This window comes from Ambystoma mexicanum, chromosome 6p (assembly GCF_040938575.1).
Source record: "Ambystoma mexicanum isolate Mex_15411 chromosome 6p, UKY_AmexF1_1, whole genome shotgun sequence".
Classification (NCBI taxonomy): Eukaryota; Metazoa; Chordata; class Amphibia; order Caudata; family Ambystomatidae; genus Ambystoma; species Ambystoma mexicanum.
In genome coordinates this window covers 324,140,408-324,155,726 of record NC_090935.1, presented here as the reverse complement: position 1 = coordinate 324,155,726, position 15,319 = coordinate 324,140,408, and the positions used below count along the sequence as shown (strand labels likewise).

Sequence of the window (15,319 nt, the reverse complement as noted above, 5' to 3'; positions counted from 1 at the left end):
ACGATGGCGTCGATGATGCTTTATCTCCCGATGGCTCGAGGCGCTTTCGGGTTGACTTTTCCGCCGGGTACTGCGACTCGCGGCGTTTAGATTTTTTGGGTTTTTTACCCGGGGTATCACCCTCAGCTGTCTTCGAGGGGGACGAGGCCGCTTTCTCGAAGACGCTTAGCATCTTTTTCCTGAATTCCTCCCACTCAGCTTGCGAGCTGCGTTTTGTGGGGCAATGAACTCTCTCAGGAGAACTCGACGAAGATGACGAAGGGGATCTCCTACGTCTCTTCTTCGAGTGTCTCGATGTCGACGAGTGGTGGGAGCCACTTCGTGATCTAGATCGAGAGTGTTTTTTATGGTGAGGAGACGAACGTCTCGACTCTACCGAAGAAGCTTTCGAGGAAGTTAAAGTTGACCTACCTCTCTCGAGCTTCCCCCTACGCTCCTTCAAGGCTTTCGCCGTCATGGAAAGGCATTCCTCACACTCCGAACTCTGGTGCGTGATTCCCAGACACCACAAACAGACCCTGTGAGGGTCCGTCAACGACATTTTCTTCCCGCAGTCTCGGCACTTTTTGAAACCGGACCGAGGGGTCGTCGGGTCGGAGGAGGATGCCATCGATATCGAGGTAAATAGTAGTTATTATATACGTTATCTTGACGAGAACTGAGCAACGGTGTTCCGAGGCACAACGAAGCGCGGAAAAACGGAACTGAGCAACGGACGCTGCGCGCGGCCTTTATAGGCAGGATGACGTCGACGTCGGCACGGAGGCCGTCGAGGGTCATCGACTCGGCGATCATCGACGCGCAGCGCCCTCTGGCGAAAAAATTTTCCGAGGCCAGCAAAGCTGAAGGATTTCTATCTAAGATAAGGAATACGTCGGAGGACACAATCCCTTCGAACAACAGTTACAGGTAAGTAACTTGTTCCTTCATCATGGGGCCTGGCATGGATTCACATGCTCATGATAAAGAATACATAGCAGTACACACATGCACAACCACATGAGGTGGCAAGGCTCAACATTAAGCATTTAAACAACTCAACATTAAGCATCTTTTATCCCCTCACCAGATTCACCTTCAAGCGAACAGGTTGTGCAGCACTGCTTGATCGACTGCACTCCTCCCTGGAATCCCTATCGATGCAGTAGTATCTCGTGAAGGTGCGTCGACCGCCACGTAGCTGCCCTACAGATGTCCAGCAGCGGCACACCAGACAGGAATGCTGTAGTTGCAGCTATCGCTTTGGTCAAATGGGCTCTCGGACGGCCAAGCAACGGTCGGTTTGCCAAACGGTGACAATGGGTGATACGCCCTGAGAGCCACCTGGAAATGGAAGCATTGGAGAGGGCCTTCCAATGGTTCACAGGGCCAAAGTTCATGAAAAGCTGCAACGTCTTCCGTAAACTGTGTGCAGTCCACATAGAACTTTAGCGCTCTAGCCACATCTAGCGAGTGAAAGGTCCTCTCCGCCTGCGACGAAGGCGTCGGAAAAAATACAGGCAATACCAAGGACTCGTTTAGATGAAAGTCTGACGGCACCTTAGATATGAAGGAGGGGTGCGCCTGCAGCACTACCCTCGTCACGTGGAATGTCAAGTAAGGCGGTATACAAGAGAGGGCCTGGATTTCTCCCACTCGTCGTGCAGAGGTGATGGCCACAAGAGAAGCTGGTTCCACGACAAACTTCAATGGCACTAAGTGCATAGGCTCGAACGGAGGACCCATGAGCCTAGTCAACACCACATTGAGCTCCCACACCGGGGCTGGAGCCTTCACTGGCGGGAACAAACTGAACAGTCCTTTGATGAACTCCTTAACCAGACGGTGAGAACACTGCGACGACCGTCCCGGAGATCTGATGTAGCGGGAGATAGCCACCAGATGAACCTTTATGGAGGCATGGGCCAGTCCAGCCTTGGCCAACGACAGAAAATACGGCAGTCCCTGCGGAGCCGTGACTCGTAGAGGATTGATCTTCTGTGCACGGCACCAGATGGTGAATCTCTTCCATTTATGTCCATAGCATTTAAGAGTAGACAAAGCTTTGGCCTTGGCAAGCACTTCCTTGAAGACTGCTGGAAGATCATAGCTCCCGAATTCCAATGCTGCAGGAGCCAGGCCTGCAGGTTCAGCGATCCTGGGTCGTGGTGCAGAATTACACCTCCTTCCCTGGCGAGAAGATCTGCAACCACAGGAAGCTTGACTGGAGGGGCTGCTGACATGTCGAGAAGGTCTGGGTACCATATCCGTCTTGGCCACGCCAGTGCAACAAGGATCATCCTGCAGCGGGACTGTCTAAGTTGATTGACTAATCGAAGAAGCAACAGAACAAACGCATAGAGAAACAGGCCGTCCCAGGGGAATGAGAATGTGTCCCCATGCTCCCCACCTGGGGAAACCTGCTGGCAAACCTCCGGCACTTGGTGTTCAACGCCGTCGCAAATAGATCGATCTGGGGATTGCCCCATCTGCGGAACAGACAATCCACTTGGTCCTGACGAAGCTCCCATTCGTGACGAGAACGCAGCTCCCTGCTGAGGGAGTAGGCGACTGTTCTTCACTCGTGCCAGGTGAAACGGGATGAACATCCCCTGGGTGACGGCCCAGTGCCACAGTTCCTGCGATTCTTTGGAGAGTGCCGAGGACCAGGTGCCCCACTGCTTCATTATGTAGAACATTGTGGTGGTGTTGTCGGTGAAGACACGCACAACCTTGCCCTTGAGGGACAGAAGAAAAGACTTTAGGGCCCAAAACACTTCCTGCAGCTTCAACATGTTGATGTGCAACACCTTCTCCTCCGGTAGCCACAGGCCTCTTGCACCAAGACTTCCTGTGTGAGCTCCCCATCCTTCCAGGGAGGCGCCCATTGTAACAGTCTCCTGGTGAAGTGGGGTCTGGAAATCCGCACCTCCTGAAAGATGTGCGCAAACTCCCCACCACCGTATCGCTCGACTAACTCTTGTCAAGTGTGATCTTGTCCTCAAAGCTTCCCGACACTTGTATCGAACGGGCATTGAGGAACTCTTGTAGTGGACGCATCCGCAGCCTGCACAATCAAATGAGGTATATGCATGATGACGACATATCGAGCAGAGACTTGATGGACCTCACCCTTGCGATCTTCAGGGCCAACAGCCGGTGTACCTTGCCCAAGATGGTTGCTATCCTCTCCTCCGACGGAGACGCCAGGCATGACACTGTTGGGTGGGAATCCCAGAAACAGTGCGCCCTGAGATGGAGTCAAGCAGGACTTTGCATAGTTCACTGAGAACCCCAGATCTGTCAGAAGCCAGACAGTTCTCGCCGTGTGGTTGACAGCGATGTCCTTTGAGCTTGCCCGGATGAGCAAGTCATCCAGGTAAGGGTATACGTGGATCCCTCGTAGACGCAGCTGTGCCGCCACCAGAGCCAGGCAATTGGTGAAAACCCTTGGCGCTGACTTCAATCTGAAGGGAAGGGCCCTGTACTGGTAATGTTGCCCTTGAACCACAAAGCGAAGAAACTTGTGGTGTACCCTGTGGATGGGGATGTGAAAATAAGTATCTTCCAAGTCCATCGACAATAGAAAATCCCCCTCTTCTAGCTGTCCTAGTACGTGTTGAAGACTCACCATCTGGAACTTTTGGGACTCGATGTACTTGCTTAGACGACGGAGGTCTAGGATTGGCACCCAGTCACCAGTCTTTTTGACAAGGAAGTAATGAGGAGCCCCGGAGCATCTTTGGGATGAGCTCTATCACGCCCTTTGTTAGCATGGCCTGCACCTTCAGCAGCATCTGAGGAACATGGTTTTCCTGCCGGGACACTGGCGGTATTCAGTGACACTTACATTGAAATTCCAGGGTGTGTCCGTGGGCGAGAGCGTCCAGCACCCAACTGTCGGTGGAGATTGTCTTCCACACACTGAAGAAGTTCGCCAGTCGGCCTCCCACCAGGGTGCACGGGTGGGGTCCCGAAGCCACGGCCGGTGCAATTCTGTTTGGATGTTGAAGGGCCGCCTTGGTGACCCTGGCGATGACGACGTCCTCCTGTTCTCCTGGGTCGACTAGCAGGAGGGTTAACGGTAAGACAAGCCACCTCCACTGAAACCTTTGGAGGATCCTTGGCATTTGCCACCTGAGGTCCGAAATGAGAGCAGCCGCTGTATAAGCATGGCCAGGGCACGAGCCATCTCCACCTTGATAGCCTGAAGGGACTCATCCATGGCCTTCCCGTAAAAATTGGCGCTGTCGAAGGGCATGTCCAACACCTTTGACTGAACATCCGAAAGAAAATTGCTGGCCTTCAGCCAGCCGCGTCGACAAAGGCAAACACTGTGGCCCTTTTGGCAGAACCCCGTGTCAGCGATGTCCATGGCCACCTTGATGGCGTGGTCCGACGCCACCTCGCCTTTCTGCAGGATCTTCAAAGTTTCTGACCTCTGGTCGTTGGGAAGGAAGTCCAGGAGGGGAGCGATCTTGAACCACAGCTCCTGGACGTAACGCTCTACAATGGCGAGAGCGTTGGTGGCTTTGATGGTCGTTGCCGCCGATGCGATAACTCGTCACCCCATGGCATCCAACTTCTTCCCCTCACTGTCCAGGGGGGTGGAGGCCGCCGATGAGTTTGAAGAAGACTTCTTGGCGCTGCCGACACCAGAGTCCGGCGACGGTTCTGTCCGCAAGCACTTTAGGCACAGAGTCCGGCACCCTGTCCTTCTCATAACGGTCCCTTCTTTGCCGGGGCCGTGGAAGGGTTCTTCATGAGGGCCAATCCCTCGTCCCAGATGTCATCCAGGAGTGGGACCGACTGGACGGTCTTCCTCTTGGCCCCACGGTGCTGGTATAGGAAACCTTTCTTCTCCTCAGGAACGAGCTGGAAAAGCGCAGAAGCCCTGGAGATCATGGCGTGAAACGAACCTCTCGTCGGGCGGCAAAGATGTGCGAGGTGGAGACCGGAGGTCCCTCAACCTGCGGTCGTCCATGCCCATCGTCGCTGTGTCCGGATCTGTCTCGTCCCTCAGGATTTTGGGGGGTAGAGGCGAAGGATGGCAAGGAGGTGGAGGGTGAATTTTTCCTCCTCTTGGTCGGTGGTTCCCCCGTCGGCACCGGCACTGCGGGGGCGCCGGTGCAACAGGCATCCTCGTCTGGATCTCTGACCCCAGAGTATGCAAAACTGAGAGAACGTCCGCCGAGATATCTCCAGGTGGCTACGGTGACTGAGGTGAGCCCGGGAACTGAGGCGCAGGCTGGTCATCCAGGCCCCCACTGCCCTGCTGTTCCTCGTCGGTAGCCTTGCCGTAGGGCCTGCCCTCGAATATCTCCTCCTGGATGGTCTGGCGGCAGTGAAGCTCCTCCTCCGAGGAGATATCTGTGCCTTGGAGGACTAACGCCCCCCCCCCTTCTCTGCGACCAGCGGGGAAGGTTTAGGTGAAATTAATGGCATCAGCTTCTCCAGTGTCTTCTCAATGGGCTGAAAAGAGGACTCCCTCCTGGCAGGCAGGGATACTCTCGCCTTCGGGGCTGCGTCCTGCGGGTCCACCATGGCGGCCTTCGCAAGTGATGCCACCACCGCTTCGATGGAAGGCTGGGCGTCCGTCGGATGTACTTGAGCCTTCACGGCTTTGGTCGAACCCGCTGCCTTCTCCTTAGGGGGAGGGTCAGCGCCCCGCTCCCACTTGGCCTTCTCTAGCTGGCTGGCCTTGGGCTTCTCCTTGAGCTTGCCCGGACAGTCAGACTTCCTCTTTGACGAAGAAGCCGAGCATTGGCTGGGGTATCGAAGCTGCTGGGGATGCTGTACTCCCCGGCCACAGAGGAGCCTGTTGCAACGGCGCTCCCGGTGACAGTGAACTTGCAGTGCTTGGCCTTTTGTTGGGCCCCCGTGGAAGGAGCGCCCTCAAAGGCCTTAGAAGACCGTTCAGCTTTCTTTGTAGCAGGGAAGGCATGCTGCTGGGACCCACCCAGAGCAGGGGCCTTGGCATGTAGCCACTCCTTGAGCCGCCAATGCCGATCCCTCAGCGTGCGGGGCACCATCTCCTGACAAAACGCACAGTCCTCCTCCACGTGCGATGGGTCCGGGTACAGGCAGTAGAGGTACTTGGAATGCCGCAGTCAGAGGAAATCTTGAAAAGGGAAGCCGAATCCTTTTCCTCCGACATGTCCACGCGGCGTAGGCCTTGAAAAAACTTTTGGAATCCTTCACAAAGAAATTAGATGAAAATTCACCCTTGAAGGGCGCTGAAGAACCCATAAACGGGTCCCCGTTAAATCGGAAGGAAGATCGATGGAGCACAAGGCTCGATTGACTGAAATAGAGTAAACTCTTTGAAAAAGTGAAAAAACACAGTAAAAGCTTGAGAGCTAAGCACAAGGACTCCCAACACTTGAACATGCGGTACAAATCTGAAGATGGCTGCCAGAGATGGGGCTTTGGTAGAGGCAGTGATTGGCAGGGGCAGCATCACCCAGAACTCAGTGATTGGATCTTAGGAGAAAGACAGTACAGAAATGAAACCAACTGATTTTTTCTTTACCGACGATTCCCAGAAGACAACCTCTACATCCCATGGTCAACCGAACTTGGCGAAACCCCAGCCCCATCATCGACTGTAAAAAACCTGGGAGTCCTGATGGACAACAAACACACTCTAGAGCCACAAGTAAACACCCTAATCAAGAAATCTTTCCTTCTCGGTTAAAAGGATCCTACCATTCCTCTCATTCACCAACAAAGCAACTGCTGTCATCGCCCTCATGTCCAGACTAGACTATGCCAACAGCCTATATCTAGGCTTGCCTGAACGACTCCTAAATAAAATCCAACGCATACAAAATGTGGCGGTCAGACTGCTCCTTAAACTAACTAGATGAGAACACATCACACCAGTGCTAAGAAGGCTACACTAGCTACCCATCAGCGGATCAAGTTAAAATCAATGTGCATTACCCACAGAGCAATCTACGACCAAGGTGGCACAGTTCCTCATAAGAAAACTAAACTTAAATCACACTGCAAGGCCACATCCGCTTGGAACCAAAATCATACAACAAGAGAAAACTGAGGATCCTCTTTCTCACCTCGCCCAAAAACCTGGAACTGACTACTAAAGAACATATGGTACACAAGCGATCACCTACAATTCAGGAAACTCCTCAAATCATGGCTCTTCACACCATTACCAGAAAGAATGCTGATAAGGACATACACAGAGGAACTAGACCGAGAAAAGAACATACCCTGGCTCCCTTAATCATCAATCCTTATAAAATAAGGATATACAGACCTGTAACATATTCACGTATCAATTAAAAAAAAAACCACATCAAATTATACCAAGGAACACCCCAGATCAATTGGAAGGGAGCGCAAGGTATGACCCAGCAATAGCACCTGGCATCCCTAGAAGGCACAGGCAGCAATGGACCACAGAGAGAAATAGATAGGAAGGAGCAGGGAACAATAATATAACTGTGACCGAAGCAGGCATTATGCTCGCACCCTGGGTGTACAAAGGTCAAAACTTAGATGAGGCCATCCTCAACCCCGACCCTGGAACTAGACAGCCAGGAAAGGAAGGAGAAGATACCATCCAATGGACCACCAACAGTAAATAGATAGCAGGGAGCTGGGTAAGGATAATATAACACCACTATTGAACTAGGGACAATGCTCACCGAACCTGGGGTACTTGGCCAATCAATCTGCTGGAACCAGCCACAGTACCACCACATAAACTAGACTATCAGTAAACCAAGAGAATGAATATACCAACCCAGTATGATAACCTGATACATCAACTACATACTGCCCACTAAACAAAACCTCACATTTCTGCATACTTAATTCACACAAAAACCCACACAACCACCTCTCACAGCAAACCGCACAGACTTCACCACACCGCAACAAACACCCAACAAATAGATTGCAACAGTACGCGAGGACCCGCTTTGATCCTATAGGCACACTCAAGCTCAGCGCACAGTGAAAACCGAACTGAAGCTGCCAACAGTACACCACTTCTCACCTTTCTACACCCTCTTCACCCACTAACCTCCCGCTACCCCCCTTTTTGTTTACAGATCCGCCTGAGCGCCTGGAGACCAACTCTGCTGGTGACAGTGCACTATATAAATACCTTTAACATTAACAGGTTTTCAATGCATCCCAGACTCCCAGCAAGGCCAAGGACAGAGTCCTCATTAGCGGTAAAAAAGGTTCTACATACTCTATAAAATCATCCGAAAGGAGCAGTTCACCCAGCCTCAAGTGTCTTTCCATTCAGGCCCACAGATGTGTTATTCATAACAATATCAATACTAGCATGGTCAGAGATCACCATTACCCATCTCAGATTAAACTGTGTCCCAGAAATACAAAGAGACAGATTTGTAACAATATTTACTGAATTTGAAACTTTTTTATTGAAAGTCAGTAATAGTACATTCAGTGGACAGGCTCCAAAGTACAACCACACACTACCTGCTCAGCCACCATTGTAGCTCTCGCAGGACCCCTCCCCCCCCGCCGCAGAAAAAGGTTAATTTGAAATCAAGACCTATTCCAACATTAAACAAAGTGCCTTAAACCCATCACTGCAAACTGGGGCAAGCCTCCTGGACAGAGCTGGGTTATGATCTACTCTAGGTCAGAATGAGTGGTTTTATTTATTTTTGTGTTTTTACAAACTGCATGGAAATAAACAGATCATAAAATCACTCAAGCCATGTCGAACAGAAGTTATGTCGCTTTCTGTTTTCAAAATTCCATACAAAATGATGTGTTCTCCACATATTACAGTGACAGAATACAAAGCAAGACAAGGTAAACTATTTTACAAACCCATATGCATGTTATTTACGATTACAACAGTTCCATATCATTTGCATTTCTTGAAAGTCATTAACATTTTAAATGGCAGTCATGAGTACACAGCAACTCACATTCTACGCTTGCCCGTTTTTACGGTTTAAGAACATGCACAATTAAAGTATACCCTGATTGGAGTTCAGCCCGAAAGCATGAAACATTAAATTGATATCAATTTTCTACCTCTGATAAACTGCATGAGGGTAGAGCTAACAGTTCAACTAGTCCGCAACTGATAAACATTTTGAGTACCTCTACCAGGGGACTTAGCTGTTAACAAGGTAATATTGCAATAAACGTGTATTGGACGGCAAATGCTTCAGCTACTGTCATATTTTCCAAAAGCTCTGCCTATATGTTGGTCCGCTACAAAGAGGTCATCTTCAGATATGGATGTTCAGAGGGTGAAATGTTCGCTGGTTAACAAGCCAGAAATTCAGAAATTCCCATTCTAAAAATGGAATACAATAACAGCCCAAAATCATCCTGAAAGCCAAAAACTTAATTCACTAGGTGCTCTAGAAAACAGACATTCAATCTTTGCACTCCACGTCCCACTCACCTCAACAATCAAAGGAGGAAAAATAATGTCAAACTGCTTTAAGCATTATTTAGTGACCAACAGCAGATTAACTAGGTTCACCATTAAAATATCCAGCTTGTTGTTGACTCCATCAAGAGATAGTTTTTTGCGCATATTACGGTTTACGTGACATGTGATGGATTAAAAATGCTCTTCATTGAAATCTGAAAATGTTTTGCAAAGTGATGACCCGGCTCATGACACAGGCTACAGATCATGAAATATATTTGACGTCACCATTAGCAGATCAACATCCATCAGTGAGACAATCTTCAAAACAAGCACCAAAAAAAGGGATCTTTATTTCCAGGTTTTCTGACTTTCAATAAAGTAAATGGGTGCTCTTGGCAGGAAGTGTTTTAACACTGAATATGAACAAACCACAGACATAAAATAAAACAGTATTTTATTATTTGGGTTACGACTTATTTACCCCAAAGATCAAAATTAATGAAGAGGAAGGAAAGATTAAAAATAGTCCAATACCACATTTATAGAAATACATGCCTAATCGAATGAATGTTACAGGCTCTCTGCATAATGAGGAGGTTTCCATTTGCAGACAATGTCCAAGTGCAGCATACAGGCCTGGTTTGGAAAACAGGCATCTTGGAATGTTTGGAGGAAACAAATATTTTAAAGGAAACTTCCTCCAGAAGGGAACTTTAGAATTTTTGACATTCCTCCAATATGAGTACCTGGAATGGTTAGAAAGCACTTAAAATGCCCATATAAACCTGCAAAACCTGCTCTTGGCACAGTGCATCAATCCTTACTAGATTTCAACTTTACGTGTGGGGGGCAAAGGGGAGAATCAGGGCAAAAAACTGGCGGTAACAAAAAGGTACACACCAAGAAGCTCCACTCAGTGCACACGTAATGCAGATAAAAAAAAAATATTCATAAATTCTTTCAACATCGAAATGTACACTAGCCTGAAAAAAACAAATTATAGAAAACAAAAGCCAATGTAAAAAGACCCCTTAAAACTACTAAAAAGAGGGTTTTGCGAGGTGCAAAGTTTAGAGCCTTTTTACTGCATCATCAATCTCGGAAATCTGTTCCTTAAGTTGAGTCCACTGCTCGGGATTGAGAGAAATTCCTGAAATAAAATAAAAAAAAGGTTTACAGAATTGTAGTGATTTATAGCATACCAAGCTTGTTGTTTATGCATCAAGAGAAGCCCCATGCATAGCAAGAGCGTAAATAGTGTCTGCAAAAACATTTATTCTGTTAACTGCCAATCGTCCAATTCTCCACTCCAAACTTCAATAGGTCTCAGGAAGACGTTTCCCCACACACCAAGAGTGGTTTGACAAAATGAACTACAAAAGATTGCTGTAGTCATATAATAAATATGAACCATGAAATGAGAACTACAGACTTTTAAATACGAGTGCTTGATGGCATCTCATTCTAAAACAAGTATTAGCAAAACCAATAGATCTAGGCTTTGCAAATGTAGAGGGTAAGACGAATGACTAAGCAGCTTTCCCAACAAAATCGTACACACTACATTTGTAAATTAAGACCTTTTGACTTTGCCAATGCTTGCTATGAAGGCAGCCATTATCGATGAGGAAGGCTTGTATACAAAGCTCCCAATACATCATGGCCACATTCTTTAACCATATGAATGGAACAAGTTACTTACCTTCATATATTCTTCAGCATGGGTCTGGCATTGATTCACATGCTCATGAATATTCCCTGGCAGGCCGGGAATCCTCGGTAAAAGAAAAACACTTTCACTTACAAACTGTATTTCTCCTCTAAACCAACCACTGTCCTTTGGGTCATACTGTTCTCTGGGTCATACTGCCCACATTCAATGACAGTCCTCTCACTAAGCCCCTCCTCTGGCAGCCATCTTCAGATTTGGTAAGCACGTAAAGTGGCAGTATGACCAAGAAGAGCCGCAGAGGGGTCGGAGGGAGGGTTTGCATGTGAATCCATGCCAGACCAATGCTGGAGAACAATAGGTAATAGAGGTGGCAAGGCTCAACAGAAGAACAAGTTACCTATCCCTGGTAACATTCTTTCGATTGGAGGTTCCTCCCACGTATTCCTCATCTTATGATAATTATATCTCCAGCTTTGCTGCTTTGGACAGTCTTTTCTACAAGAGGGTGCTGTGTCCAGTGTCATCAAGTCGATGTCTCTTGAGGGCATCCGTTAGACATCACCATCAGTACAAGTCGCGCACACAGTGCCCGTTGGCTTCCGTTCTGTTTTTTCCCCTTTCTGAAGAGGAATTACCAGGTGTACCCTAGACCATAGGCTCACAGAAAGCATAAAGTGTAAGAATACGTAAATTGTACAGCGGGGTAGGCGATGAGGAATACGTGGGAGAAACAATCGAAAGAACGTTACAAGGGGTAAGTAACTTGTTCTTTGAATGGATTGGGACCTCCCGCGTATTCCTCATCTTATGATAGACTCCCAAAGCAGTAATAATTTGGAGGTGGGAGTACCAATTAAATTAAAATCTGATCACGGACTGAATGGAGGACAGCTTTTGCAAAATGTCCTCCCTGACTAGATCAATCCAGACAGTAATGTCTTACAAATGTATGGATAGACCACAAAGTGGCAGCTGAACAAATATCATTGATTTGGACACCTCGATTGGGACCTCCCGCGTATTCCTCATCTTATGGTAGACTCCCAAAGCAGTAATAATTTGGAGGTGGGAGTACCAATTAAATTAAAATCTGATCACGGACTGAATGGAGGACAGCTTTTGCAAAATGTCCTCTCGACTAGATCAATCCAGACAGTAATGTCTTACAAATGTATGGATAGACCACAAAGTGGCAGCTGAACAAATATCATTGATTTGGACACCTCGGAATAGCAGCAGAGGTTTACATTCCCCTTGTGGAACGAGTTCTTAGGCCTTCTGGCGGGTCCTTTCCCGCTAATCTGTTGCATTCGCCAATAGCCGGGATGATCCAGCTGGATATGCTTTTAGTAACTGCAAGGCCAAATTTGGGACCAGTATAGCCAATAAATAGTTGGGCTTCTTGGCAAAATGTTGCCATTATGGAAATATAAAAACATAGCCCTTTTTGGGTCCAGTCTATGTAGTCTCTCCTCCTCCTTTCCTCGAGGAGGAGGTGGATAGAAGGTTGGTAAGGTAAATCTTTGTGACAAGTGGAAGTCGGAGACTAGCTTTGGTAAAAAAGAAGGCTTTACCTTTGGAATAACTGTCTTTATGGAATACAGTATGAGGAGGTTCGCAAGAAAGAGCCTGCAACTCACCCTGCGGGCTGAAGTTATTACAATAAACAAAACGGCTTTTAATGTCAAGAGTTTTAAAGGACATGAATACAAGGGCTCCAAGGGAATACATGTTAAAAACTTTAACAAAAGATTGAGGTCCCATACAGGTACATAAAATGGAACTGGTATACATTAGAAAGGCCTTTTACAAATTGGATAATCGGAGGGATCTTAAAATATGAATCCTCCTCTCAGGAGCGCTTGAACATGGAAAGCACTGCTAGGTAACCCTTAATAGTTCCCATCTGGAGCCCCAGATTTGCTAAATCTAACAGAAAGGAAGGCACCGTAGGTGTGTCGCATAGAAATGTATCCCTGCACCAGTTGCTGAACTTCTTCCAACGGCAGCGGTACAAAGATTTAGTTGCTGGCCTTCTGGCCGAAAGCAAAATCTCTGTTACGTCATTCGGGAGGTCCCAATCCTTGTATCTCAGCCTTCCAGAAACGATGCGTGAAGGCGAAGTGTCTTGACATCTGGATTGAGAAGCCAACCCTCTTCTGAGAGAATATCCTCTTTGTTTAAGACGTATTGGAGGGCAGATGGACATGTTCAGTAGTTTCGGGTACCACGTCCTGGACAATGCGGAGCAATTAGGATCATGGATTTCGCGAACTTTCTCGACCTCTTGATCACATGAGGAATGACAGGGACTGGAGGAAACTCATAAAGGAGTGCAAATTCCGAGTCCACCACAAATGTGTCCCCTAGAACCTCTCTTGGTGGAAATTCCCTGGAGCAATACTGTTCGCACTTCCTATTGATACTGGTCGCTAACAGATCCACTTGAGGGGTCCCCCAAAGCGTGAAGATCTCATAAAGGACTTACTGAGCTAGTTCCCACTCGTGGGAGACTGCTCTGCTGCTCAGAGCGTCTGCCGCTTTGTTCTGCTCTCCAGCTAGGTGAAGTGCCGACAGAAAGATTCCTTCTTGTATTGCCCGGAACCAGAGCTGTATTGCCTCTGTGCACAGTGGTGGTAGTGACCCTAAACCACCTCTCTTGTTGAGGTAGTAAATGGCCACTGTGTTGGCCGTCATTACCAGGACATTCTTTACCCGTACAGAAGGCAGGAATGCTTTCAGCGGGAATAGGTTGTAGCTTGGGCGCCGGTGGTAAAGGCCAGAGCTGAAGAGATTCATAGACCCTTCATTGTCTCATGATGCCAACATTTTGTATCCCAGAAGGAAGGAGTCCTGCCAGGCCAAAATGGGGTTTGAGAGTTCACAGTGAAAAACGATCCCATGAGAACAAGGGCACGAGCCTACAACCTTTACTGTCCCAGCTGTAAGCAATACAATACACCAAGGAGAATTGTGTGAAGCGGAAATATACTGTGAATAGATTGAACACAACTTCAAATGAACGGCTGTGAAAGAATACAGTAATAAATGAAACATTTTGGAGCCAATGGGCTAATTGTTTGATTTTTTCTTCAAACAGCTAGCGGCCTCTACAGCTACTTATTTAGCAGATACCACAGATGCCATTGTACATTTCGAAGGGTTATCATTCAATCCAGCCACCAACTTGTTGATTACTCTAGATGTTGAGTCTTTGTACTCTAACACGCTGCAGTTGGAGTCCCTTCTGATTATGAAGGCCTTCTTAGACTCCAGGCCGGATGCTCAATCTATTGCCAGCTAATTCCTCATTGAACTCCTGGTAATAGCATTGACCAAGAATTACTTTCGGTTTAAGGAATCATTTTCCTACAGATTAAGGCACTGCCATGCTCCCCTCCCCCCCAACTTTGCTACGTTGTACATGTGGTTTTTTGAAAAATCTTTCATTTTGGATGGCTCCAACCCGTTCATGTAATTCATCATTTTCTATAAAAGACATATAGACTATATCATTGTTTGGGACAAAACCACAGGCGATCATGAGGCATTATTAACATGGATTAAAACCTTGAATGACCATTTGCAATTCACAATGTCTTCTAACAATCAGTCTATACCTTTTTTTTAAATCTCTTCGTCAAAGTTAAAGAGGGGCATATTGCTGTATATCTCCATCGAAAGGCAACTGATAGGAACACCATCCTCCACTTTGATAGTTTTCATCATCAATCTTTATGCGAGAGAATCCCGTATAGCCAATGTTTGAGGGCCAGGCGGAACTGCACGGGCAAGGAGGGTTTTTCTATGGAAGCAGACATCCTTCATAATAGACTGTGCAACAGGGGGTATCCGCCCCATGCCTTGAGAATCTCGCAAGAGGGCCAGGAACCAGCACCATGAAATTCTATGGACTAAAAATTCCAAGGGCAATATTTCTAACTCGCGTCTTGTTTGCGCTATGACCTACAGTACTTACCATTCTGCTATTAAAAAAAAAATCTATTGGCAAACATTGGCCATTGTTGCAATTAAATTATCCATCTATGGAATTACCCATGTATGCTTTCAAAAAGGGCAAAAATCTTACAAATTGGCTAGCGCAAGCAGACCGAGCCCAGTCTTTGGGGCTTTAAAAAGATATGTGGCCATTTTCCATGTGGCTATTGCTGCCAATGCCAGTTTACCACAGCTTGCAGTATGGTTACTATCAACAAGAAATCTTGGGTCCTTAGGGACCACACGACCTGCAATTCTAAGAATGT

General features: G+C 47.5%; 1 protein-coding gene across 3 annotated transcripts in view; it reads right to left on the bottom strand.

Moving 5' to 3' along the window:
* Positions 1-9,701: 9,701 nt before the first annotated feature.
* Positions 9,702-15,319, bottom strand: part of SUB1 (SUB1 regulator of transcription) — a 275,156-nt gene continuing 269,538 nt past the window's right edge. For all 3 annotated transcript variants that reach the window (XM_069627084.1, XM_069627085.1, XM_069627086.1), the window contains exon 5: positions 9,702-10,532. In XM_069627084.1, the coding sequence (XP_069483185.1) occupies positions 10,453-10,532 (80 nt within the window). In that variant the 3' untranslated portion in view covers positions 9,702-10,452. The remainder of the gene's footprint in view (positions 10,533-15,319) is intronic.